This window comes from Anopheles stephensi, chromosome 2 (genome assembly GCF_013141755.1).
Source record: "Anopheles stephensi strain Indian chromosome 2, UCI_ANSTEP_V1.0, whole genome shotgun sequence".
Classification (NCBI taxonomy): Eukaryota; Metazoa; Arthropoda; class Insecta; order Diptera; family Culicidae; genus Anopheles; species Anopheles stephensi.
Window position 1 is genome coordinate 67,093,600 of NC_050202.1, and position 25,980 is coordinate 67,119,579.

Here is a 25,980-nt window from a genome sequence, read left to right on the forward strand (position 1 = left end):
GGGGCTATTGGCAAGACAGCTTGTTTACTCTACATAAATTTTTACGATTAGAAATGGCAAGCAACCGTTTTTAAATTGTAAAATTTTTAGAATTTAACGTGTTTTGAAACAACAAATTCTAGCACTACAACTTACTGTCTATATCTACGAGTCTGAAATGCATGCTTTTTGCGAGCACCTGGAGATTTGAATTTAAGAAGACACAAATCTTTGAAGAGCACAGCTTGTATACCTGTGAGTGTCACAGATCAATAGCAGAATATTTGTTTACTGAAAGTATCACTTAAAATAAAAGCCACCGCCAATTATTCTAATACTAGTTTCGGACACGTAAAGTAACTTATAAGCAAAAGTTGTAGTTTTCTGACTTACGCATATAATTACATTCCTTTATAGAAATATCGTCAGATACAATGGAAAGCAATGGAACGAAAGAATTACGAGAATGATATGAAAAAGGGTAATGAAATTATTGTACGCCACTAACTCGATCACATTTTGATAACATTGGATTATTGTCTAGTTTTTGATTGACCCACAACCGGAAGGAACCATCACGTCGTTTTAAGTTCTAACCCAATATGACCCGATTGCACTACAGTCAATCTTATCTATCTAATAATGGCAGAGAAAAAAGGTATTGCATATGCCATGCATATCGTTTGCGAATAATAATTGTCAAAATAATGAAGAAAGAATGAAAAAAAAAATGAATAAAGGATGAAAATCGAAATTAATTTGTACGCACTGGTGAGCTAGCCTTTTCAAGGTCGGAAAAGGATCTTCTTTTCAAGCTCGCGATGCAGACTGGAGCAGAAGTGAATCCGTAAGGCATGCTCCGATTCGAGATTCACATCACACAGCTGACACAATATGCCTCCCTTCGGTAACGGAACTCGCCTAGGTTGAAAAAAAAAACACAATGAAAAAGTATAGTAAATTCCACGACCATCGGATTCCACGACCGACAGGTGAGACGATCGGCAAGCTTATATACGTACGATTCTGTAATTAGGTGCAGCTCCGCACAGTGCCGCCGCATAAACTCCATTTTGCTGACCGGCAACGGATAAAGATTTAGCTTGTCGTACAGGGGAAAGATGGCCTTCGAATATATGTCGATCATGATGTTCTGATTTGTCTGTTTGCTGCTGCCGGCGTTCTTAATGCCCGTATCCCATCGGAAATCGTGTATCATGCCACGATTTTCCTGAACCGCTCGTTCACGTTGAAGGATTCTATAAAAAAAAGATAGACAAATTTTACATAAAATAAACCCAGCGATACATCGACCCTGACTTACTTAATTAAGTAATCCTTCACTTTTCCCATCAGAGACTCGATGCTGAACTCGCCAAACAGTTGCGTTTGCTCATTGTGTCCACTGTGTAGGATAGAGTCCATCGTGTATCGCAATGCATTAATCTAAAAATAAGCAAAAGGGAAAAAGCGGTAAAAGAGTCATACCACGAACATAGCACCCCCGGTTCATCATCCGTCTTACATCTCCAATGTCCTCCTCGTCAAGGCAGATGTCTACCGACATCGACATGTCGTGCTCGGGATAAATGGAGTTGCCCGTGTGCGGATCTATGCCCAGCCCAGCCAACAGCCCAACAACACGCGTTTCCTCTGGATCCTTCCTCAACTGGCAGGTGGGCGCAAAGATGAGCGCCATCAGTACCGGCAGCCCGGGAATGTTTGGCATCATGGTTGTTTGTCGCGCGATCAGCGTATTGTTAGACGTTTCGTTAACGCAGCCCGCCACCAGTAGCTTGGTGTGCGGGTTCTGCGGGTTCGTGTCGAGCAGCACCGAATTCAGCGAAGAGTTTTCGATGCTGACCGGCTTCCGGTAGCCGGAGAACACGGTCGAACTACACTTGATCTCCAGCGGACTGTACGGACCGCGCAGCATGAGCCGAACCTTGAGCATATCACGCGGCAGCTGCAAATTGACCGGATCATCGTCCTCCAGATAGCGCTGCTGCTCGGAGTCATCGTTCTTTATCTGCACCTCGTACATGGAATCCAACTCCATGTCGCTCTGCACACGCAGCCGCTTCTCGTGGTTCATCTTCGACACGTACGACTCCTCCGACTCTTGGGCGTGATGCAGCCTGATCAGTTCCCTGTTAATCGTCTGCTCGGCGGAATCCTGCGGCGAGCGGCGCAACACAACCATCGACACCCGATTCACCACCGAGTAAATCTCGACGTGCAGCCGCTTGCCGAGTACGAGCTGCCGGAAGTACTTGACCGTATCCTCCGTCCACACATCCTTCGGCGATCGTACCGCGCACGGCTGCACCCCCGCCAGCGACGCTTCAAACACACGGTCGGGCATGGTTGTGAGCGCGACCAACGAAATGCCCTCCAGCTTGCGCAACTGTCCCACCGGGATTACGGCCGTGCTACCAAAATCCATGAAAAACACCGCCCAACTCGTTACGCCACGGATCGTGTACTCTTTCAGCAGCTTGGCGCGACCCATCGTTTTGACGGATGTGTGCGGTAACGGGGCGGCCACAATATCTCGTTGCTTCAGCGAATCCAGGGCAGAAAAGGGGCGCAACAGTGCAGCACTTTCGCTCAGCTGCCGTTCGATGTCCTTGTAGATGTTATCGTTGCCATGGGGACGCAGATAGAATTTGTTCGGATCCTGCACGTAGGTCACGGTGGCAGTAAGCTCCTTGCAGTAGATGGCCGGTTCGACCGACAGCTGCACGTTCGGGATCTCGATACTGCGCGGGTGCCATTCGTTGTTCTTCCAAACGCCGAGACCGTTCTCCGTTGCAAAGGCAACCGCATCGTTGTGATGCATCACCAGCAGCTCCGACTGGCTGCGACGCACTTGGCGCAACTTGATCGCTTCGTAAACGCCCGGATGGATACGGTCCACCATGTTGCGCTCGTCGTACCGTATCTGGTTTTGGCCGGGCTGAAGATCGGGCGGGTACTCGAACTGCACGAATATCTTGTTGGTGCTTCGCTCGAAGTCTACCTTCATGAGCGCCTGCCGTTCCGGGTCCGCCTTTCGTTCGGTCAGCAGCGCACGGATCTGATTGCGGTACAGCGGTCCAATATAGTTATAATGGTCAAACCCACTAAAGAATACCGTTCGGAACGGATTTCGGCCACCAATCTCCGTGTACACCATTCGGTCTCCAAGGTCGCGCTCGCTCGAGGACAGCGGAAGGAAGTAGTTGGGATAGAACGCACCAGCCATCACCACCTTCAACACGACCGTTCGCTCACGATCGTTCCAGCGTGCATTCCGCGCACCGGCCACGACCCGTATGTTGGCCGATTTAAGCCGGTATGTTATTTCCTGCACCAGCTCAGCCATCTCGGTCAACGATTTCAGATCGAGCATGTATCGCTGACACCAACCGACCGTATCGCCTCCTGTACCCTGCTCCTTCACCGATCGCCACCAGGTGTACGCATTCAGAATTGCAATACCGTCGGAAGCGGAGCCGTTGGCAAAGTAGCGCTTGATGCGCAGCGCCTCGACCGTTCGCATCGCACAAAACACGTTCTTCACGTTCATACCGGCCGCAATGATGATGGCTTCCTCAAGCACCGAAAACACGTAACCCAACACCACGAGCTTCGCCAGCGTTATGTCCACCGGAATCTGAGACATTAGCTGACCGAGGTATGTAATATCACCGTCCTGCACATCGTACACACCCTTGGTGGTACGCAGCAGCGCGCCGACCTCCTTCAGCTGCAGTACCGTGTTGGACACATCGGACAGGTTCGGGGGTGACATGGCCAGCGCCAGTATTGTGTGCGGTGGTCCCATATCGAGCAGCTTCGTTTTCAGCACCACTGCTCCGAGCGGACAGCGCACCATTTCGGGTTCGGGCGATTGGGCCATTCCATTGTCGTAGAAGTGTTTGTTCACAAGCCGATACACGCGACCGTTCATCACACGCCCCGCACGACCGGCACGCTGTATACAGTTGTTTCGCGAGGCCCACTGCGTTTGCAGCGAGGTAAAGTTGTTCAGCGTGTCGGCAACCAGCAAACGGTGCAAACAGAAATCGATCACTGTAGCCAGGAAGAAGATTAAAAGAACGTTAAGTCCCAGACTGTTGCCAATACAAACAGCAAGCGGACAAACGAATTTTTGATTCAGCTTACCAAACTTTACATCCGGTATGGTGATGGAGCTTTCTGCGATGTTCGTCGATAGGATAACCTTCCGGTATCCCGGCGGAGGCGGACGAAACACCAGTGCCTGCTCCTCCGAGGGCAGCGTCGAGTGGAGCTTCAGTATCGTGAACTTGGTCTGCAGCGCGTTCGGAATGTTGTCGCCCACGAAATTGCGCAGCACTTCCGCCATCCGATCGATTTCGTTGATGCCGGGCAGGAACATGATGATCGAAGGTTTGTAATCGATGTTGGACGCGGTTTCGCACTCGTCAATGTAGCGATCGCACACAATCGCCACCTTCGCCGCCACAAAGTACATCTTCTCGTGCACCTCCGGCTGCTCGTACTTGATGGAAAAGTCGATCCGTAGCTTTTCTAAATTTTCCAAATAAAACACCGTCACATCATGCTGCGGAGTGTTGCTAACGGCTAGCTGGGGCGCAAACAGACTGTTTCGTCCCGGTATCTTGAAGTACTGTGCAAACTCGGACGACTCAATCGTAGCCGACATTAGGATGATCTTCGTGTGGCGCGACTGCGTCAACAGGCGCCGCACAATGATGAGCAGAAAGTCCATGTCTACCTCGCGCTCGTGCACCTCGTCCAGTATGATGTGCGTGTATTGGCTGAGACTTTTCGAATTGATCAGCTTGTTAAGCAGCACCCCCGTCGTCACGTACGTTAGGCGCGTGTCTTCGCTAATCTTTTCCTTCAGGCCCACCTTAAAGCCTACCAGCGTACCAAGCTCACAGGAACGTTCCGCCGCTACACGCCGCGCAATCGAAGTGGCGGCAATCTTTCGCGGTTGCGTGACAATGATATTGCACCATTCCCTTCGCTTGTACGCGTCCTCCAGCAGGTACTGGGGCACCTGCGTCGTTTTACCGCATCCAGTCACACCCTGCAGCACCACGACCGGGTTTTCCCGTATCGTTTTCAAAATGTGCTCCTTCGACTGGTGAATCGTTAGCTTGTTCGGGGTGACGGTCAGGTTGTAGCGACTGAAGATGGGCTCCATCAGCTCCTTCGCACGTACCCGGCCCAAGTGCTCTTCGTCTTCATCCGCCATCGAAGACGCATCGTCCACCTCGTCCATGCGAGATCCTGTTGATTTGTTCAGCGTTTCTCCGATCAAATCCTAGCAGGAAGGACAATGTAATCGTATCGGATGGTCACCATCGCATCACAAACTCATTACTTACCGACAGTATTCTGGCCTCTTCTTGCTTGACGATTGCCTTCGCATATTCCGTGCCCATAACATGCCGAAACGGTATCGTCTGCGCTTCGATGTTTAGCGAACGTCTCTCACTACCTCCAACGGCACTTCTTACCGTCGTCCGTTCGAACGGTATGGAAAAATCGAAAAATTCCAACAATTCATCCTTTTCGTCGTCGTCCATCGCTTGCGTTTAGTTATCCTGTTCCACGAGAACCTTGTTTCTGACCAGCACTAGCGTGAGCTGGTGAACTGGTTGGTTTCGGCGAAAATGCACAATAAACGGATTTCAGGGCAATCTGTCAAAACATGTTGCTATAAAACAGGTGTGTCAAAATGGCTTTCCGAGTTTGCTTTTCATGAATTATGGCACATTAAACTTGAATAACTAAAATGAGCTTTGGTTTGCTTGCCAATTGAATAAAAAATATTTGCTAAATAATATTCATATACTGCAATAGTCGATTGAGCCATACGACGGATAGCAAAAGAATTTGACCTTTATATGAGCTGAGTGTGACAAGCCTGCCATAAACAGAATGCCATAAACCTGTGCAGCACAGAAGCTCGTTAAATTTGATTTTATTTTATTTCCCTTGAAAATGATTTTCGGTAATACACTCATGAAACACAATTTTTTTAGTTAGACACCCAAAAATGCAGGGGCTTATCGATTTCATGGTGAAAACGACTCCAGTTGCTAACGCGAGGGTATTGGTATCAAATCATATACATACCGTCCTCCGCCTGTACGCAGGACTGACTATCCAGCTAGGGGTATACTAAGTCAAGGGAGCCAGAAATTGTTTCCCGAGTCCTTTGGCGTCCCAGAAGAAAAAGAAGCATCGAAAAGACGAAATAGAGCCTTAAACTGTAAACTAAGGATAGTAAATAATCCTACAACAAACACGAATTGCATGTGAACATAAAGGTAAGGAGAGCAACAATCAGAACTAGCAAAGGGATAGAAGCAATCGTCAGAAATTTTGTTTTTTATTACGTTCTATAATCTAACAAGCCGGGAAGAAAGCATTTCACGTTAGCTTTCACTGAAAAATAGCCGTCTGTCCCACTGGTTCGCCGGTGGTCGTTACTAAAATCTTGAACATGTGTCATTCCTTTTTTCATTCCTACGCTACTACTGCTCAGAAGAGTCCTTCAATTTCACCCGTCTCCGTGTTCAGGTCAATATCGAAAATGGACGGACGGGTTGGAAGACCCGGCATTTTCGATATCTCCCCGCACATTGGCACAATGAACCCGGCGCCGGCCGATAGGCAGATGTCGTTGATGACAAGCTTGAAGTCCTTCGGGGCGCCCTTCACACTCGGATCTCCAGTCAGCGACATGGACGTCTTGGCCATGCAGATTGGTAGCTTTCCGAAACCCTGTGAATATACCGCAGATATGAAAACCTTCTGTCCCAGTGTATCGTGTGCCAGTTTGTTCGGAATCCCACATACCTTCTCCGTGTAGAGACGGATAGCATCTCGAACCTTGCTGTTCAGCTCGATCGTACCGGCACCGTACATCTCCTTAGCGATACGAATGATCTTGTCCTCGATCGGCATGTCCACCTCGTACAGCAGCTTAAACTCCAACGGACGGTTGCACGCATCGATGACGGCCTGGGCCAGCTCGGCCGCTCCTTCTCCACCCTTGGCCCAGTGGTTAGATACGATCGCTTCGAAAGCACCGGCTGCCTTCGCCGCCTTCCGCACGAGCTCGTGTTCGGCTGCGGTATCCGTACCGTGTGCATTGATCGCCACCACCACCGGTACTCCGTACTTCAGGCCGTTCTCGATGTGCTTCAACAGATTCGGCAGTCCCTTCTCCAGCAGATCCAAATTCTCGCTCATGTACTCGCGGCGCAATGGTGCTCCGGCCGTCACGATCGGACCACCGCCGTGCATCTTAAGCGCACGTACCGTCGTCACCAGCACGACCGCATTCGGCACCTTGCCCGACGCGCGACACTTAATGTTGAAGAACTTCTCCATGCCAATGTCCGAACCGAAACCGGCCTCAGTTACAACGTAACCACGCTTGCCCGCCAGCTTCATACCGATGTCGTCGGCCACGATCGACGAGCAACCGTGAGCGATGTTGGCGAATGGTCCGGCATGCACCAGCACCGGTGTACCCTCGAGCGTCTGCATTAACGTCGGCTCGATCGCATCCTTCAGCAGCACCATCATCGAGCCCGTAACGCCCAGATCGTCCGCAGTCACCGGGGCACCGGTCTTATCAAACGCCACAACCATCTTCGCCAACCGTTGCTTCATGTCCTCCAGCCCGGTAGCCAGCGCCAATATGGCCATAATCTCGCTCGACACAGAAATGGCAAAGCTGGTGTCACGCGTCAAGTTTTTCTCCGTCGGCGAAAGCCCGATGGTGATCTTGCGCAGATACCGATCGTTCACGTCCAGTACGCGCGTCCACACGACATTGTGCGGATCAATGTTCAGCCGTGCGAAGCGCCGGATCTCGTCCGGTGTAAGCGCGTACGGGTCCGTCTTCTCGATGCCGAGGCGCTTCAAACGGCGCAACTGGATCGGAGCAAACTTACGAGAACCCTTCACAGCCGGCACCAGTCGCTCGTATAGTGCCTGATCGGTTTGGGTCGCTTCGTGAAAGATGCGTGCATCCAGCTGAGCTGCGAGCAGATTGTTCGCCGCTGTGACTGCATGAATGTCACCAGTCAGATGCAGATTGAAGTCCTCCATCGGGATCACTTGTGAGTAGCCACCGCCGGCCGCACCACCCTTGATACCGAACGTCGGTCCCTGGGAGGGCTGACGCAGGCAGGCGATCGAGTTGCAACGCTTGTGCGCGGTCAGGGCCTGCACCAAACCGACCAACGTGGTGCTCTTGCCTTCGCCGAGCGGAGTTGGCGTTATTCTGGAAAATGGTAAAACAATAATGTATCACTGCGACGCAATCATTTCCTTCTCGAATTATTCGTGAGCTCAAGACGTGTCTCTTATGACCATCATGCGGATGTCTACAGTGCGACCGTATCACGCGAGATGGACATCATTATCTCTCGCTGCCACTGAGCAATGACAAGTCATGAAAAATCATTAGCCTCAAACACCGAAACCAGCTCGTGGGGCAAGAGGAACTGCGTGATTAAGGCGAAGATAGGCTATTAATAGGCTGGAGCTGGAAACACATAGGAACTGTCTGTGTGCTTCTTTACAACAACAATCATCTAGCAACGTCTGGACTTATTTGCATGCATTAAACCGCGTCTTACACATTCCTAACAGAACTAAGAACCGATCCAATGGTACGTCAATATTCAGGGTAGATACGATAGAACTCCTTGTACCGAATCTTCTGATAATGGCACGGATCTAACGTTGCCCAGCTTTCGATTAACAGCTATGCTGTAGCAAGTTTCGCAGCTTAACACGATAATAAAAGCGTATACAAGTGGGTCTAATCAACTGCCACGATCAGCCAGCTAGCTACCATGCACTGTCCATCAGTTCCCGTTTCAAGGTCATCACGTGGTTCGAAGTACTTTTTTTTGAGCAACTTACCCGGCCACCACGACATATTTCGCATCGTCCTCATACTGCAGACGCTCCAGCACCTTCAGCGATACTTTGGCCTTCTTCGTGCCGTACAGCGATACCTCGGACGGTATCAGACCAATTTCCTTAGCCAGCACCGACACATCCTTTGGCTCCTGGGCACGCGCAATCTCGATGTCGCTGTGTGTAGGATAAGCAAAATGATGTATTAGAAGAAGAAAGGCACGCCAAGCACACAATCACTCACGCACCTGGGAACCGGTTCGGTTAGCTTCAGTGGCAACGGTTTCAGGCACCAGCGGAACTCCATCTCGATCAATCGTCGGGCAACTCTCTGGGCAGACTGAACGGTGTTTTGCATCAGCATCGCGACCGTCATCGGTCCAACGCCTCCCGGTACCGGTGTAACGTGCGAGGCAATGGGAAGTGCCTCCTCGTACTTCACGTCACCCACCAACCGTTGGCCGCTCTTCTTCGTCGGATCTAAAGAATGAGAGGTGCAGCAAAACGGGCAATGTAGTTGTGCTCACAGCGTCCGCTAAACGGCACACGTTTTGACTGATCCTCCCGTTATGGGATGAAACGGAATGCAATAGGCGATTGGTGAAAGTGTGGATGAGGACATTCGGGTGAGTGCCGAATTATGCGTCCGAAAGCCAAGCTGATAATAACATTCTAATCTATCTCTGTACAGCCAGCACGCGTAATCGGTGCTCCGTACGCTGTACGTGCAACATCGATCGGCCTGAGTTTAAAACGATCCAGATTGGTCAGAAGAGCAGTCGTTTCGAGGCTTGATTTGTTTTGGGCGATCCCTAGTTTAACTTTCGTTGCAAGAGTGAGTCAAATTAAGTTAGATATAGTGGGGATCATGGTACAAAGTAAAATAAAATCAATTTCATAACTATGAGAGGCAATTTAAGTATCGCGGGATTAAGAAAGAGAAGGAATATCGACGGACGCCTGCGGCTCAACGAAATATGTTCCCATGTGTATAAGAAACACAAATAGTAACGAAAGTACTCACCCGGGATAGAGTTGATACCGCAATCAATCACCACGGCACCGGGCTTGATCCATGCACCCCGCACCATTTCCGGACGTCCCACGGCTACCACCAGAATGTCCGCCTTCTTGATCAGCAAGTTAAGGTTCTTCGTTTTCGAATGAGCCACAGTAACGGTGGCATCGGCCCACTTGAGCAACTCTGACATGGGCGTACCAACGATCTTGCTGCGCCCGATCACCACTGCGTACGAGCCAGCGATCGGAGTTCCGGTGCGTTTGATTAGTTCCATGCAACCGTTGGGGGTGCAGGGCAAAAATCCGGACATGTCACCCGTCGCAACACGTCCCTCGTTAATGGTGTTCAGTCTAGAAGCAAAGCAGCAAAGGGGAGATGTTACAGTGATGATCAAAGAGGCGGCCAAAACTGTATCCCTACCCATCGACATCCTTTTCCGGAGAGACAGCATCCGTGATGAGATGTGCATCGATCGGTGTCTCCGAGTCAAGCGGCATCTGCACGATAATGCCATGGAAGCAAGGATCCTCGTTGAGCCGTTTGACCTGGTGTGAAGAAAAAACAAGCAAACACACAGCGTTGATGCGAACTGTCCTTGGCATCAATTATAGATAAGGGTACAAGCACCAGAGCCAGATGCTATTTCCTATCGATTCCCTTCGTTATGCCAAACATTGGTGAAGCGCATGGAATGCCGCTGCACTTGGGGGTGCACGACCATGCAGCTTAGATTTTGGCACGATCGCAAAAACCGATTCGCGTGATATGTTTACGGTGGCGTTATTTTTGAAACGCGCACTTAGTTTATGTACTGAGCAGCATCGTGAGGAGGATATGCACGACACAGCGGGGAAATGCTCATTTTCTGGACAATTTATTGAAATATTTAGCGTTTATGACGTGCCGTACATGGCGCTTGCACATCAAAAACGCTGGTACTGACGCGATTAATTTTCGGCTAACCAGTTTAATCGCTTGGCATTCAGAAAAGCGATAATGCAACGGGTTGTGTTTATTTAAATGTAAATTGTTGACGCTATTAAAAAATATCCTTTGAAGAGATTGAGTGTAACACCCTACAAATGGTACAATTTTCCGTCGCCAAAATGTTTAATGTTTTAGAAAAGTGTTGCAGTACCACAGCACTGCTTGAAGTAAGTTAACTTTTCGTTAGATTTCATATTTTTTTAACAACACTATTTAAATAAGGGGCGATCCGGTGGCCGAGGCGACAACGGCGCCGGTCTTCACACGGCAGGAACGGGGTTCAAATCCCATCCAGACCGCCTCCCTGTACGCAGGGCTGACTACCTTGCTACGGGTAAAATCAAGTCACAGAAAGCCAGAAATGGCAGGCCGAGACCTTTCGAGGTTGTAGTGCCACCGAAGAAGAAGAAGAATTTAAATAAGGCATTTACGTGTTGGACTTGGTTAAACCAAGTTTAATCGCTATTTAAACTCACTATCTATTAATCGCTATCGCTATTTATCATAAATGTAGCTGTTTAGAAAATAAGGTGCGGTCCGGTTGCCGAGGCAACAGCGGCGCCGGTCTTCACACGGCAGGGCCGGGGTTCAAATCCCATCCCAGACCGCCGCCTCTCCGTACGTAAGGCTGACTACTTTATTACGGGTAAAATTAAGTCACAGAAAGCCAGAAATGGCGGGCCGAGACCTCTCAAGGTTGTAGTGCCAAGGAAGAAGAAGTTTTGGAAAATAAATGTAACTTTTTTTTATTAATATAAGGATAAAAAGATCTAGTTGCGGTTTGACTCTGCCAATGGAGTCGATTTGCTACCGGTGTATCTACAAACACAGTCCAAGTCGCTGGAACCTGAGAACAAAATTCTGACTACATGCTAAGACTAAACCAAAAAAGGACATTACAAGATCATGATACGATCGAATAGATCTTTGCACCTAATAGTTAACACACGGCAAAGATGTTTGTTCTTACAAAACGCTGGATTTACACATGCACGACGTTGCGAAACTTTCACTTTCCCCAAGGAATCATTGTTATGATAGTGCCCGTGTCCTAGACGTTACTATCAGATGCGATTAGAGCACGCTTGCCGGGTGGGGGGGGGGGGGGGGGATCAAATATTTACATTTCCTTCGCCCAGCTATACGTCAGCAGCTATTGCCTTGCGTACGACATCCATACGATCGGTAGTAAAGTGAGTATTAGATCGATCAAACTAATCGAATGGGCCAGCTGTGTGGATCTTTTAATCACCGTGTAGCTACAATGTTGCCAACAGCAGCAACCACGTTTGCGAGCATAAGACCGCAAAAAAAAGGTGGTGATCGTGATCGCGGTCTAATGTCAACCGTCGGATTAACTCATGTTTTCCGCCGTTGCAAGATGCCGCGGTGTCTGATATAACATTAATTTTGTTACCATGCAGAAGGAAAAAAAAATATAAATCATTCATGAGGGAAGCACCGACAACGCAACCCGGACACGAGATGCTCTCCTGCTGGCGGTAATCTAATTTAACCAAGCCAGAGAAGGTGTCAACAGATTTGCCTTCAAATTGCTACACGCTCTCATTACGCAGGAAATTAGCGGATCGAAGTGTGATAGAGCCTGATGGAATGCGTTCAGTTTCTTCTTCCCCTTTTTTTCCCGCTTCTCCGACCACGCGGACGGAGATGTTTTGGAAACAACTGCATCGATACGGTTTGGAAGTCGGTGTCTTATCAAGAGAACATGATTCGCAAGGGCGAAGGGAGCAAGGTGGTACGTACAAAACAGACAACCCAAGCACACTTACCGTTGCCAACAGCTCGTCCTGCGTGGTAGAACGTGGTAGCTGAACATGCTCAGCGTACATTCCGATCTCTTCGGCCGCCTTTATCTTCATCCGGATGTACACGTTCGAGTCCTCGCGCCCACCGACCTGTACGATTGCCAGCCCGGGCATAAGGGTCGGTACCTGGCGTCGTATTTCGGCCACTTCCTTCTTCAGCCGCTCTCGTATTTCCCTGTGAAAAGCACACACACACACAAACACACCAAGCCACAAATACACACATAGTAGGGCCGAAGGCACAGATTAGTGGCAGGATCTAGCAGGAAACAGCAACAGCAACTCACTTGGCCACATCCGTGCCGGACAGGATCTTTGCACCGCTCAGCATTTTACTGTCTGTACAACTGCTGCTGTATCGTTCACCAGGTGGCCTCGTACGGGATACGGTCTCAGCAACGTTGGGTACTACTAGCTCGTTCACAAACTTCCGGGACGTTTCTAGTGCTACCGTTCCGATGTCGACCAGCGTTCCGAGCGTACTGAGCGCTGAAGGGTGAGCTTGCAAATGAAAATCGAACGCCGCATGGCCGATAGCCGTCGGGCGGGTTAGAAGGGTTAACGATGGAGGGTGTGCCGGTTGCTTCCATCGAACGGACCGAAGGGTCCGTAGGAGCCGGTGAGGCATCGCAATCGCGCAGTAGCTTCGGTAACTGTGCGCAACTGGATCGCCAGCACTCGGACCGAGTGTCATTCGCAATCATGCTGCTTTATCTGCATCTGCCGATTCTGACGGCATCACCCGATCGTGCAGCCAGGAAATCGCAGGGTGAAACGGGGATTGTTGAATTGAACGGAACAGATGAAGATCAGGGGCCTGAGGATGGGATTCGTGTGACGAGAATGGGAGAGGCAGAGGGGTCCCTATCAAAGGTTACGATGGGTAAAGGGAATGTAGCGTGGGGTGGATCGGATGGGCGGTTCATCTCCTCGCAGATTGAACACAGCTCATAGGATGAAAAATGTTGTTCACTGTGCTTAGCTTTCGTGTTTCGTTGGGCGTTCTATTTGCAACAACAAACAGTAGGAGCATCTTCCTGTCGAAACGTTTTGGATCCCGTGAACGTCTTGAGGATTTTTTTTTTTTGTGTTGAATGACTTAAGAGGATGGATAGCGATTTTTGTATATTTTTCAAAGGGTTTTTATAAAACAAAAGTATTTTCCAACTCCGGAGTAATCGACATTTAAAACTTCCTATTAAACACCGGGGCGGTCCGGTGGCCGAGGTGATAACGACGCTGGTCTCCACAAGGCAGGACAGGGGTTCAAATCCCTTCCAGAGACCACCTCCCCGTACGTAGGGCTGTCTACTTTACTACAGGTAAAATTAAGTCACAGAAAGCCAGAAGTGGCAGGCCGAGACCTCTCGAGGTTGTAGTGCCGAGGTAGAAGATTAAACATCAAACTATTTTCATAACAGTTATTTTTAGCCTAATGTACACGAAATTCGTCACAAATTTTTTCTAATCCAAGCCAAATTTTGTCCCTATCCGCAGGAATATTTTTCAGAAATGTTTTCACTTTTATGTACCAAGTAATATTATAACGCCAGTGAAGTATATAAAAGAACCCTTACACAAACACATGGAATGTTTTGTTTATAACATTTAAGCCCCGAAATATTTGTTTTTACGAAAAAAAAAACAATGTAAAACTGATAATTTTGTCCATAAAATGATTGCTGATAATCGTTTGTCTATTTGTTACGCTAATTTTAGAATATACTTCGTATGAAAAATCCTTTTTTCACAAAATTTTAATGAAAACTTTGAAGATATTACATGAAAATGTTAAAAAGAACATAGCAATTTTGGTGCTGCTGATCAAAAATATGGATATAAACTTATCAAGATTTACCGCATAACCGTTGCTATCTCTTAAGCGGCCCGAGGCCTCGCAAAACTCATACGCAATCAAAAGCGGGTCATACCACAATAATGCAACGAGACAGATTAGTGGTTAAAATTAGGTTTAATCGAACGCTTCTTCGAATGTTGGCACCGTGCAGAAAAGGAAGCGAACCGGGGGACGGGGATGTTCGGAGTGTGATGGAATTAATCAAAAAACGACCCAGCCTGTGCATAACGCCACGTGACACGGCAAGGTGATGACGACGTGTGGTACATTAATCTTGCGTAGCTCCCGTTCCAGTGTGGCAGGAAATGGTTGATTATGTGCACCGAGAAGGCCGAACGGGCGCAAGGACGAGCGAAGGTTCGAGCGCTGGCCAAGCGTCCGAAGGATTACCGATCAAACGTTACGAATTGTTGGACGAGTTTGGAGTGCAATTTGCGGGGACGGATCAGTTGAGCTGAGCTGAGGAGCATTAATTAACCTGAGGAAATTGATTTGTACATTGATAGTACCAACCAAACAATGTATGTTTTGCTTACAAAATTAAGTGAACGTTGAATATTGCAGCAAAACGTTAGTATCAACATTAATTTAAGTAAAAGAAAATTAAAGCCTTTACTTATCGATCCCGGGCGGGATTCGATACCCGGTCATGCCCCGAGTGACGATCGACCATGCCACCAGGCCGCCCCTCATGTAATTCCCGATGCGTTACCCATGTAATACACAATGTAGCGCATTGTTTACAGTTCACAGCTGCATTTGTCACCAAAACAAATCGCCATTTTTACCAGCGCACCTTGCAGCCCGTTTAAAGAGTGTATAAGATCAAACCCATAAACTCATCTTGCTGCTTACCCAGGCGTTCCATTTTAACTTCGATTACAACACGGAAACACACTAAAAACAAGGCTTATTGTAACTACACCTTGTTAAAACGCACTGACCGCTCTCTCACTTTGCGTTGCAACTGTCATCTGTTTTGGCGCGCTTTTTACCAAGGGCTGTGTGACTCACCTTGAGCAACCACTTTACCCTAGGAATTCACAGCCATGCATAGATAATGTCGCACACACACACACGTGTTTCCTGTGCGTAAATGGCAGGTGGCAAATGGGCTTTGTCGTTCATACCTGCATAATGCACCCAGCATAACGGCACATCAAAGAGGCATTACGGACAGAAGGTCTTCCGCTTGCATGTGATCGGTATTTCGGTGGCGAACGTACGTTTTTCGGAGGATTTCAAAATGAAAAATCGTTCCGTGACAGGTACCGTCATCAGCCGTTCGTCGGGTACTGGTGCCAAAGGCGTTTGAAAACCGGTGGCAATAATTTATTAATCAACCTAAGCACTCGCATCGCCCGTACAGTCTATGCCCGGGTGCATTCAGCAGCGCTTTTCCTCGATGCGGTTGATCAAACGCCGACCAACGGGATTCGGCGACAGTTGTTGGCCACGGTTCGCGCCCGGTTCGATGATTCGATCACGGAGCTGCAGGATATCGCATATCGATGCTGACGAAGCCAGTCCAGAGGAGTTCGAAATGTGTTTGCCAAACGTCGCGGTATGATGTGAAGCGTGACGTAGTCATGCAAATAGCAACCGATCGCGTGTCATAATGTGGCGGCCGGTCAGGTCTCAGGTGTCGGTTGTAATTTAATCGCTCCTATTGGCTCAAGCAAGCCATTTCCGATGCGAGCGAAACGCTTCTTGAAGATGCGGCCGTAACGGTGCCTCGTTTATCGCGTATCGCGGGGGGTGTGCTATAAATACAATCAAATTTGTAAAAAATAGCACAATGCGGGAGAAAAAATATTGTTCTTTTGTTAGGGTGATTGTGTTTCTTAAACCCCAATAGAACAAAACATTTTACTTTAAAAATAATCTATCAACACATTTAAAAAAATCCATAAAGAAATGATCATATTGGAATAAGCTACAAGCAAAGCATGGACCGACAAACATGGATTTTTTTTAACCGACAAACATGGATTTTTTCAAATAGCTGTCATCCAATATGACCGGGACGTCCACCATCTCCATTCACCCACTGTGCGTTTGTCACAACAAAGCAACGCACTTTTTCGCAAATCCAAAACAAGGAGATTTCATCTCTGGCGTAATCTTTTGCCGTTTCGAAGAATTGCTTGTCAATGTAGATTTTCAACGAATCCTAAAGCAACGTAAGATATTTCCTACCACTATGTTGTCCACTGTACAACTAAAATCACTAATTGTTTTCGCCTCAAACAGATCCACCTACCTATTTCCAGCGTGGGCACGTGTGTAACATTATGTCCCAGCACTACAAGAACTTTCTCAGTCTTCTGGAGCGGTGGCCTCTCGATAAAAGTAAGGTGGGACGCGATTTGGGCCAGTACCTGCGGGATCAGCTGACCGCTGTGCTTGGTTCCTCCAACATTGTTGCGGTGAAGGACGACCGGCTCCAAAAGCAGTTCCGTTCGCTCGAGAACATCGTAAACGACGTGCACGTGAATCGTTATCCGCGTAGTCTAAATTCTACCGCAACCGGACTCACTGGCGAACAGTGCCGTGAAGTGTTATCTACCGAGTTCCTACAGATTCTGCAGCGCAAGGATTAGTGCGCACGATGCTGTGGCACAACGTTCGTAGTGTAGTTAGGTTAAACGTATTGGAACAATGTTATTCGACTGCCAGCTGCAAAGCACCACTCCATCGTGCTGTAATGGCCACGGAAACGGTAAAATTCTTCGAACCACAGCGTGAACAGGTCTTCATCGATATGACCTTCGGTGCCGGTGGTCACACACGAGCCTTGCTCGAAGCTGCACCCGGCTCAACGGTGGTCGCCCTGGACCGTGATCCACTCGCTCATCGGCTGGCGTGCGAAATGGCCGAAGAATTCCCCGGTCGTGTTGTACCGTTGTTGGGCAGATTTTCCGAACTGCCAGCACTCCTGCGAACGGTGGACGGTTACGACCGGCAGCGATACTTTAACGGCATTCTGTTCGACTTCGGATGCTCATCGATGCAGTTTGATGAAGCGTCCCGCGGATTCTCTCTGTCACGCGACGGCCCGCTCGATATGCGCATGGATAAGGATCGTTGTCCGGATCAGCTGTCGGCGGCCGATGTGCTGGCACGCATTCAGGAACCGGATCTCGTACGCATCCTGAAGGTGTACGGTGAGGAGAAGCAGGCGAAAAAGATTGCCCGAGCGATCGTGAACGCACGCTTCACTGTCAAGCGTATCGAAACGACGGCCGAGCTGGCGAGCATCGTTGCGCACTGCTTGAGCCAGGGCGAGGTCGGTGGCGGGTTCGATTTTCGCCAGGATAAGCTCCGTCGACCGGCGCACGTAGCTACGAAAACGTTTCAAGCGCTGCGCATCTTCGTCAACAACGAGCTGAACGAAATCAATTACGGGATGGTGCTGGCGAAGCATTTGCTACGGACCGGCGGCAAGCTGGTGACGATCGCGTTCCACTCGCTCGAAGATACGATCGTGAAGCGGCACCTGACCGGACACGTGGTGGATGACGTGGCGAGCAAAGTTCCGTTGCAGTACATTAGCCACACGCTGGCACACGAAACGGACACGATGCAGGAGATGATGAGACCGCACTGGAAGCAGATCAACAAGCACGTGCTGGTACCGACCGATACTGAGGTGGCCGAAAATCCGCGAAGTCGTTCCGCCAAACTACGGGCCGCCGTACGATTGAGCTGAGGTGTCATGCAAAATAAACCAAAACGGAAGTTGTGTTAGTGTATAGCATACATGGAGTGCAATTGTTTTGCGTTTCACAATAGGAATTGAAAGAAAAAATACACTCACACACACACACACACTTGGGTACGGTTTTTGTATTATCAGTTTGTGTTTTAATTTTCCACATAAAATTTTACATGTATTTATTTCGATTTCTAACTGCACCACCAAAAGGGAAGAAACTCCTTTCCTCCAAGCCCGGGGATTCTTCCAGTCATTTCGGTCTGGCACGCTCCTGCTCCTCGGTGCACTCTCGGCAAGGATTATTGCGCGTGCGTTCGTCGGCAAACCGGGCATTTGGCCTGGTTTCCGTTTTTTTGTTTGTGCTTTCAGGTATGGCATATCAGCCACAAGTCCATCTTAATTCTATTCTAGTCGAATAACTTCCTATTACTTCCATCCCCTGTCCTCCACTCGCTTCCCGTCTACGGTAGCTCTGGTTCTCGATGATCAACTGATTTGTTCGTTTCATGTCTCGTTATCCGTAAATGCATACTTTCCTTGAGCGGTTGTTACAAAAAACAAAACGTTATCGTTTTCCCGGTCCATTTGTCCTGTCGTTACTTCGGAGCATTGTAACGTTCAGTCCCATTCTACCCACTAATGTCCTTCCTAATCGTGTAGCTTCCTTATACCATATATCGATGCATCTTTCTACATTCAAGTCACTCCCTTTTCACCGATCATTTCAGCGCTTTTGTTTCAGCAGGGAAGTAGTTTCCGTTTAATTTATTTCAAGCCTAATTTAAATTTGGTTTTGTTCTTGTTTTGTTTCATCAGCAACTTCTCATCCTTCCAGAGTGCCCTCGTTTGTTTTTTATTATTATTTATGAGACATTTTTAAATTTACTTTACATTCTTCCTCCCGTTTATATGCTTTACGACGCATCAACTACGGAAGATTGCGTCCGGACGTGCGGCGCCTGTTGTCGGTGCAATTTTCTGCAAAATTTTCCTAAATTCCGAATGCCGTATTTTTCTTTAGCTACGATACTTTCGAAGAAGTTATTATACTACGTGTTTGCGCTGGTGAAGTTTTTTTTACTTTCGCACTTTTCCTTCTCTAAAGAATGTTCTTGTTTTATCCCAAACGAACAAACGTGCGCTTGGTACTGTATTTACGGAATACTGACTGGCTACAGGAGTAAAGGGGCTTCCGTTCCTAATACTGTGTTCGGCGCGCGTTATGGAATGGTGTAGCCACGGATCGTGCGGAATGCAGTTGCTTGGGCACACGAGATCTACACGAAACTGGCCTTACGATTCGTTTTTTTAATTCATTGATTGGATTTTTTTTTTCTGGTACGGACAAGGAACTAGAACTGCTGATTGCAATATTTGATTGAACAAAAAATCTGATCATCCGACTGTTATCAATAGCTAGGCTTTATCGTTTGAAAAGGTCCGCCGGTTTACTTCCGGATGGGTTGTATCAGCTTGTTTCTACATTACAGGATACCGGTCGTGGTACTCGTGGTAAACTAATGTTAGCTTTCGTCTGTTTTCTCTAAACTATTGCTAAATCCATCGTACTCTAGACGAAGGGGAATTAACCGTACGCGGTGGCACAGGGAAAGAGTGTTGTGAAGCTATCAGGACGAGGTTTGAGGTTTGAAACAATACGAAAAGCGAGTCTAATATTGTTGACGGTCTCTCGTTTTCTTCCTATTAAAAACTAAGTTCACATCACATTGTTTAATAACCGTACAATTCACGTGCGCGCTTTCTCTTTGCCTAAGAAGATCCTGCTTTCTGCTCTGTGTGTTTGCTCATACATGTGGAAGAGGCCATATCGATGCAAAAAAGTGTAACTTAAGAATTTGTTATTCTCCTCGACGAAACGGCTGATCGTCATGAGTTTTTTTCCCCTAACAAATTGGTTATCTCCCGGGGTTCTGGGTTTGTTTCGTTTGGCACACGGCACATTTCACTCGACTTTTGAATGTTATTATGTTTTGCTTATATTAGGAATCTCAATTCAAATCCTTTCCTCCCTACAGTTTGCTAATGGCAAATGCTCACGCACTGTGCTTGCTCTGCTAATGACTTTGTTTTGTTCGTTTTGTTGCTTGTCGTTCAGTAATTTTCGCTAAAATATTATAATGTACTTCTGTCCTTCTTCTTTTTCTTAATTTGTTTTATCGTTAGATGTGTAAGGTGGCGGTACGATGCTGTGTGTATGTGCTCTGTGTCTTCTGTGTGTGTCCTTCGTCCGTTTGCCCAGAGTTGCTTGGTGTGATGTCAACAGCAAGTAGCTTAGAAAACCAGTCTTTATATCTCATCGTTTTCCCACGTTCGGCATGATTCGTTTGCTTTACCATTAGGGTTTTGTCGTCGCATCAGTGTGTGTCTGATTTCAATGGTAAATGAGTTATGGCTTACGGTCGGTCGGTTAACGGTGGAACTCTATTGTTCATAAAGGGATGTGAGGGGTAAAGAGTTTCGGAACATCGGAGTAACGGTTACGTATAGCGCACAACCAGTCCTGGATTGTTTAATCTTGCCAGTGTTCTACTTCGTTACCGAACATTAACTGAATCCCTGTTTCGCAGCAGATTTTTTTGTTTGGCGGGCTTATAATGCTCATATTAGCTGTCGGACTAAAACTACTAATTGCTATTTACACCGTGAAAACATATCATAAAACGCACCAGAGCCAGAGCTAGCGAGCACTCATTTCATTGATCAGTTTTTCTTTACAACTCTAACTAAACGCTCTCGGGAAAAAAGTGATCGGTTGGAGCAGCAAAAAGAAAAAAAGTTATATATCGTTCGTAATCTAATGGCGCGTACAGAAATGCACAGTTCTGTTGCACGAGCAACAGAATGAATCCGACGCTACACCCGAAACACTGAATCCGACGCTTCACGCGCGTCTTACGGAATAGTGGAAATATGGAACAGAAAAAAACACTGTACCATCTTATAATCAATATGATTATTTATCGTTAGAAAATTTTTCCTCAACGAAAGCAACATGGGAAGCGGAAGATAATGCACTACAATCGATGAGGAGCCGGCTGGGATGGAACAATAACTGTGTTTGCTCTTGGTTCCTCTAATAGTTTGGAGTGTAGGTACGCGGTGCTAGGGAAGAAACATTAAGCAACCACCCATCAGAAACGCTTCTCGCGGTCAGCAATTATGGCGCGTTGTTTCGTTTGCTTTCTTATCGAACTTTCGACGACTAGATTTAGTGTTACGCAGCTGTTATCAGGAATATAATGTTCGCGATGCGGGTCCTTTAAGGATGAACGAGTACTAAAATGGTAATATCTCACAAACAGTTCGCGCACTGTCGTACAAAACTTAATATAAAGGCGCGCCTGTGTATGCGCTACAGATACACGGTATACGAAATACTGCTCCTTAACTTAGCGATAAATTGGTCGTATTTATAAACGGTACAAAAGCCTGCAGCCGGTCTAGTAGTAGTGGTCAAGGTGTGGCAACGGAGTTTGCGGGCAACACCGATCCATCATGTTGCCCAACCCAACCCCCTCCTATTTATAAACCCATGCCCGAAAAACGGATAAATGGAAATGTGTGTAAATGCAAATAAATACTTTCTTTTTCCCCTAGACACGCACACGCACACACACACGTACAGTAAGGTAAGGTTATGTTGCGGTTTACGCCTGATTGTGGTCCAGGTTAAGATGATGGTTGCCGGTCGCTACCACAACCGACAGCTCGTCATTGTCGTCCCCGTTCATCTTCACGATCACCGTACCACCGTTCTGTAGGAGGGTTTGCGGTGGTGGTGTCGTTCCGCCCGTACCTAGCGTTACCATCGGCGGACAGCCGGAGTTGGGTGTGCCGGCAACCACGCCCGGAATCGTCATACCCGGTGGTGGGTTTATGGATGTAGTCGTTGTGGTGGTCGTCGCGGTACCATTGCCCACACCACCGTCCGGCGTACCGCCCGCAAGCTGATTGTTAATGCTACCGTTGCTACAGATCTTGCTGTACAGGTCCGGCGTCGCCGTCATCATCGCGGCATCGTCGAACTCGGTACGCAGCTCGGTGCATTTCAGTAGCCCGAGCTCTTTGGGCATGTAGGAAAGTATCCGATAAATTTGCCGGATGTCGTCGTACGAGGTCCAGATGCCGGGTCGCTTGTTGTGGTACAGTTTGGCGTAGGTGTAAATGTTTGCCGTGTGATCGTACTCGAGCTGCATTGCTAACGAGCTTATGGCGCAAAACTGACATGCCTGGAACCCACCGTACCTATGGGCAAGCACAAATAAAAAAAAAAGGCGTCAGTGGCTCGTTTTCCAACCTTACAACGTCCAAAATCACAATTTGTTCACACTTACCTGTCCACAACTACGATCGGACCGTTCCTGTACTCGCTGCAGCGTTCATGAACGCGCACGGCGAAATCGAATATCGAGCGAGTATTGTTCATGTCGGGCCAGGCCGGATTTTCCAGCATCTTCACACTCAACTCGTAATCGTCCTGTATCGACTGGATGACAAAGTTCCGCACGATGTAGTTATCTTCCGACGTTTCCGACACCATCCGAATGCGATAGTAGTCACTTTCTATCGGTTCCGATTCGTTAGGCCAAAATTGCAGGAAAGACTGGAAGCACAGAAGGATCGCGGTAAAATCTCGTTTCGTTTACAAGGCCGGTTTGGTTTTCACCTTACATGATGATACAGTTCCACTTACCATATTATCCACTGAAGACAGTAGCACCACCGTTTGCGCGTTATGATCCCAAACCATCTGCCAAAAGTCTTTAAACGTTTCGATTAATGGATGCTGCGTGACGATAAAATCACGCAGTCGGCGGAATCCGTGCAGCCAGGTGGCGTTTATGTAGTCGCTTCCTTCGACGCCCGGTTTCGGTGTGAGATGAACTCGGCTACCTTCGAGCGGCACCAACGAGCTGCGATTCTTGATTGCATTTACCGGTTTCAACGAGGAGGTCAAATTGATTTCCTTCGGCTGATAACTCACGATAAGCTGACGGAAATGCGGGGGGGAAAACGTTAAAAACCGAAATGTTTTTTTATTTGGCAACTGCCACATACCTTGTATTGTGCATCGATGTAATCCAAATGGTTTACCAACCCACCGATCGCTTCCATCCTTATGTTCGTCTCGCCGCTAGCGATCGCCTCCGCCAGTGCGTCGTGTATGAAGATGTACTGCTCCTCCGTCTGCACTAGATAATTCCGCTGCGCCCGAATGTATCGCAAAAAGCCAAACACGTTCAGCGAACCCTTCGCTTCGATCTGTTTCAACATTGCGTCGAGCACGATGAACGTTCCGGTACGGCCAACACCGGCCGAACAGTGCACCACAATCGGGCCACCGTCGGGTGGGTTAGCGGTGGTGGACTTTTTTACGAAATTTATCACCGGCAACGGATGGTCCGGCGTGCCGTGATCGGGCCAGTTCGTGTAATGGTACTGATACACCGTTTTCTCCATTTGCGATTGTTTTTTCTTCTTCATCTTCAGATGCTTGATGTGGAGCGTTCGCACGGTGTACGTAGCCATCACGTCCTCCTTCACCAACCGTACCTGTATGATGCCGTACGTTTCGGTACCATCCTTTGGCCAGTACATATCACATTTCCGGCGGCCTCGCTCGACGAGGTTCGTTATCATGACGATCACCGCAACGCGCTGCTCCCACACCATGCGCCAGAAGCAATCGAACGTGCCCGGCAGCGGTCCCTGCGTACCGATGAATGCGCGCGGTTTCTGGTAACCATCGATGAAGTTTGCGTTGATGTAGTCAAGATGCTTCTTCTGTCCCGGCACCTGCCGTAGATGCACCCGGCTGTGGTCGTCTAAAACAATTCAGCATTCAGCAGTAATTAAACTATTTGCGTTTTTTTTTTGTTTGGTTCGATCAAACACTGCGGTTTCTACTTACAAGCAATCACATTCAAATATCGGTTCTTGCCCTTGTTCTCCGGATGCTGCGAATTCTCCGACGGGTACTCATCGTTCAGCGCTTCGCCTTGAATCGCTTCGTACTCCTTGCTGAAACCGATGTCACCGTCGGCATGCAGTTGCGCTACATGTTTAGCAAAGTCGGACACCGGCACGGGGCACCGTACTTCGCCGCCCACCTCGCTCGGTCCTTCCCAGTCGATGAGACCGGCCTGCGCACCCTGACAGGGCTGTGGATCGTCCAGATAGTAGTATGCAGCATGGAAGCACTTCCTAAAACAGCAAGACAATACAAAAGAAAATTAGTACAAGATTGTAACTCGATATGAAATAGATAATTTAAAACGTGATTCCCTGCATTGTCACATTACTATTTTAAAGGGGTGCCAAACATATCTTATCGAATCACCAGGCAGCATTCTTCGTTTTTTATTAACAAAAATCGGAAACATAACGACAGTGCGTGCGTACCTCGCACATGAAGCATTTTCATGTATTTTTCTCCCCCAAACATTTTACACTTTACTTTTGCCACCGTCGGCCATGGAGTAAAAAAACCTGCAAATCAGATTGTTGCCACCGGCCGAATGCTGTAAGCGATACGATCTTATGAAAAAAAGGCTGGACTGATAAGAAGTTGATCGTTGTTACGATATTATCGTAATAAAAGCAGCAATAAAAGTCAACGAGTCAACGCGAAGTCATATCACCCATTTCAAAGTGCCCGTGCCCTGGCCCGTGGAGGGAGGCATCATATCGTGCCCTAGTGTCTAACAAGGGTAGTGTGTCGACCGGTCGCATCCCGCGCCAACCCATAAATTAACGCGTCCAACACAAACATGTTGTCTTTTCCTCTCCGTAAACCATTTCCTTTACTGCCATTTCCGATTCGTTTGCCCTGGTCTTGAATGTGCGTTGGGGGGAACACAATCAGCCAGAGACCCCAGGGGTGGGTAAATTGTACAGCAAGCTGGGTCATAAACATGCAAGCTATTTTATTCTAAGGTCCATTTGCTCAGGTTAGGCCTGTTCTTGCGGCGTTTCGGTGGTAAGCGACGCCGGTCTGCACACGGCAGGACCGGGGTTCAAATCCCATCCGGACCGCTTCCTCCCGTACGCAGGACTGACTACCTTGCTACGGGTAAAATCAAGTCACAGAAAGCCAGAAAAAGCGGACTTCTCGAGGTTGTGTAGTGCCAAGGAAGAAGAAGAAGCCAGCTCTTAAAACTTTTATAAAAAGCCAAATGGTTCCACACAATGAAGCAAAAATGTTGGATATTGTTTGAATACAAACTGGAAACTATAAAGAGCATATGCATCGTACAGGTCTTAAATTCGTAGAGCAACTGCTGCATACGGATGATGTAAGCTAACATGCCGTACATGCATTTAACATCTTTATGAAATGTTTGCTTATGTTTGTTTAAATTTAGTTGCAATTGTTAGAAAAGCTGCTTAATATCGCGTAATATGATCCTTACAAACACCACTCCGATAACGTTGGCGGATTTACAAGAAGCATTACACCGTCCGCCGGATATGGAAATGGGTGAAAAAAAGAATTGTCACACATTGCCCGACATTGCCGACCCCTGATCCGAGACCGGGATCTGGTGACGAAGTAATTATTTAACGCTAATTTAGCTTTCGGCGCACCAGGTGAGATAACGTTATATAATGATATTTGTAG

The 25,980-nt window shown here is 47.9% G+C and overlaps 5 protein-coding genes across 7 annotated transcripts in view; 2 read left to right on the plus strand and 3 right to left on the minus strand.

Annotated features, from left to right (window-relative positions):
• Positions 1-353: 353 nt before the first annotated feature.
• On the minus strand, positions 354-5,667 carry LOC118504370 (probable ATP-dependent RNA helicase spindle-E). The gene is made up of 6 exons (XM_036038774.1): positions 5,364-5,667; positions 4,150-5,299; positions 1,505-4,056; positions 1,304-1,425; positions 1,002-1,238; positions 354-900 (listed from the first exon to the last, which is right to left on the minus strand). Exons 1-6 carry the CDS (start codon positions 5,562-5,564, stop codon positions 765-767), a joined length of 4,398 nt encoding a protein of 1,465 aa, XP_035894667.1. The 5' UTR covers positions 5,565-5,667; the 3' UTR covers positions 354-764.
• Positions 5,668-6,345: 678 nt separating this feature from the next.
• LOC118504372 (C-1-tetrahydrofolate synthase, cytoplasmic) lies at positions 6,346-15,591 on the minus strand. Of its 2 annotated transcripts, XM_036038779.1 has the most exons (9): positions 15,476-15,591; positions 13,050-13,263; positions 12,727-12,937; positions 10,367-10,491; positions 9,950-10,296; positions 9,174-9,405; positions 8,929-9,102; positions 6,844-8,281; positions 6,346-6,768 (listed from the first exon to the last, which is right to left on the minus strand). In XM_036038779.1, the coding sequence occupies exons 1-9, from the start codon at positions 15,486-15,488 to the stop codon at positions 6,526-6,528; spliced, it is 2,997 nt and encodes a 998-aa protein (XP_035894672.1). In that variant the 5' UTR covers positions 15,489-15,591; the 3' UTR covers positions 6,346-6,525. The 2 variants fall into 2 exon arrangements, with proteins under 2 accessions (XP_035894672.1, XP_035894671.1); XM_036038778.1 differs by lacking the exon at positions 15,476-15,591 and having other exon boundaries at positions 13,050-13,471.
• A 1,057-nt stretch (positions 15,592-16,648) lies between these two features.
• Positions 16,649-18,389, plus strand: LOC118504374 (ubiquinol-cytochrome-c reductase complex assembly factor 2). Its single transcript, XM_036038781.1, has 2 exons — positions 16,649-16,803; positions 16,874-18,389. The coding sequence occupies exon 2, from the start codon at positions 16,915-16,917 to the stop codon at positions 17,221-17,223; it is 309 nt and encodes a 102-aa protein (XP_035894674.1). The 5' UTR covers positions 16,649-16,803; positions 16,874-16,914; the 3' UTR covers positions 17,224-18,389.
• On the plus strand, positions 16,666-18,389 carry LOC118504373 (probable methyltransferase-like protein 15 homolog). The gene is made up of 2 exons (XM_036038780.1): positions 16,666-16,803; positions 16,874-18,389. Exon 2 carries the CDS (start codon positions 17,232-17,234, stop codon positions 18,330-18,332), a length of 1,101 nt encoding a protein of 366 aa, XP_035894673.1. The 5' UTR covers positions 16,666-16,803; positions 16,874-17,231; the 3' UTR covers positions 18,333-18,389.
• Positions 18,390-18,454: 65 nt separating this feature from the next.
• Positions 18,455-25,980, minus strand: part of LOC118504371 (tyrosine-protein phosphatase 99A) — a 42,246-nt gene continuing 34,720 nt past the window's right edge. The window contains exons 12-16 of one of the 2 annotated variants that reach the window (XM_036038776.1): positions 24,271-24,563; positions 23,418-24,184; positions 23,053-23,349; positions 22,694-22,962; positions 18,455-22,604 (exon numbers count right to left, since the gene is read on the minus strand). In XM_036038776.1, coding sequence (XP_035894669.1) covers positions 22,007-22,604; positions 22,694-22,962; positions 23,053-23,349; positions 23,418-24,184; positions 24,271-24,563 — 2,224 coding nt within the window. In that variant the 3' untranslated portion in view covers positions 18,455-22,006. The remainder of the gene's footprint in view (positions 22,605-22,693; positions 22,963-23,052; positions 23,350-23,417; positions 24,185-24,270; positions 24,564-25,980) is intronic. The other variant, XM_036038777.1, reaches the window with a different exon arrangement.

Bases quoted from the DNA above. Each gene is read 5' to 3' on its own strand.
- LOC118504373 (XM_036038780.1), top strand. From the start codon at position 17,232: ATGCTGTGGCACAACGTTCGTAGTGTAGTTAGGTTAAACGTATTGGAA.
- LOC118504372 (XM_036038778.1), bottom strand. From the start codon at position 13,456: ATGACACTCGGTCCGAGTGCTGGCGATCCAGTTGCGCACAGTTACCGA. The intron at 12,938-13,049 runs GTGAGTTGCTGT...TGCTTTTCACAG, and splicing joins TCCGGCACGGATGTGGCCAA to GGAAATACGAGAGCGGCTGA. The intron at 6,769-6,843 runs GTATGTGGGATT...GTATATTCACAG, and splicing joins TCCGTCTCTACACGGAGAAG to GGTTTCGGAAAGCTACCAAT.
- LOC118504370 (XM_036038774.1), bottom strand. From the start codon at position 5,564: ATGGACGACGACGAAAAGGATGAATTGTTGGAATTTTTCGATTTTTCC. The intron at 4,057-4,149 runs GTAAGCTGAATC...TCCTGGCTACAG, and splicing joins CATACCGGATGTAAAGTTTG to TGATCGATTTCTGTTTGCAC. The intron at 901-1,001 runs GTACGTATATAA...TTTTCAACCTAG, and splicing joins CTGCACCTAATTACAGAATC to GCGAGTTCCGTTACCGAAGG.
- LOC118504374 (XM_036038781.1), top strand. From the start codon at position 16,915: ATGTCCCAGCACTACAAGAACTTTCTCAGTCTTCTGGAGCGGTGGCCT.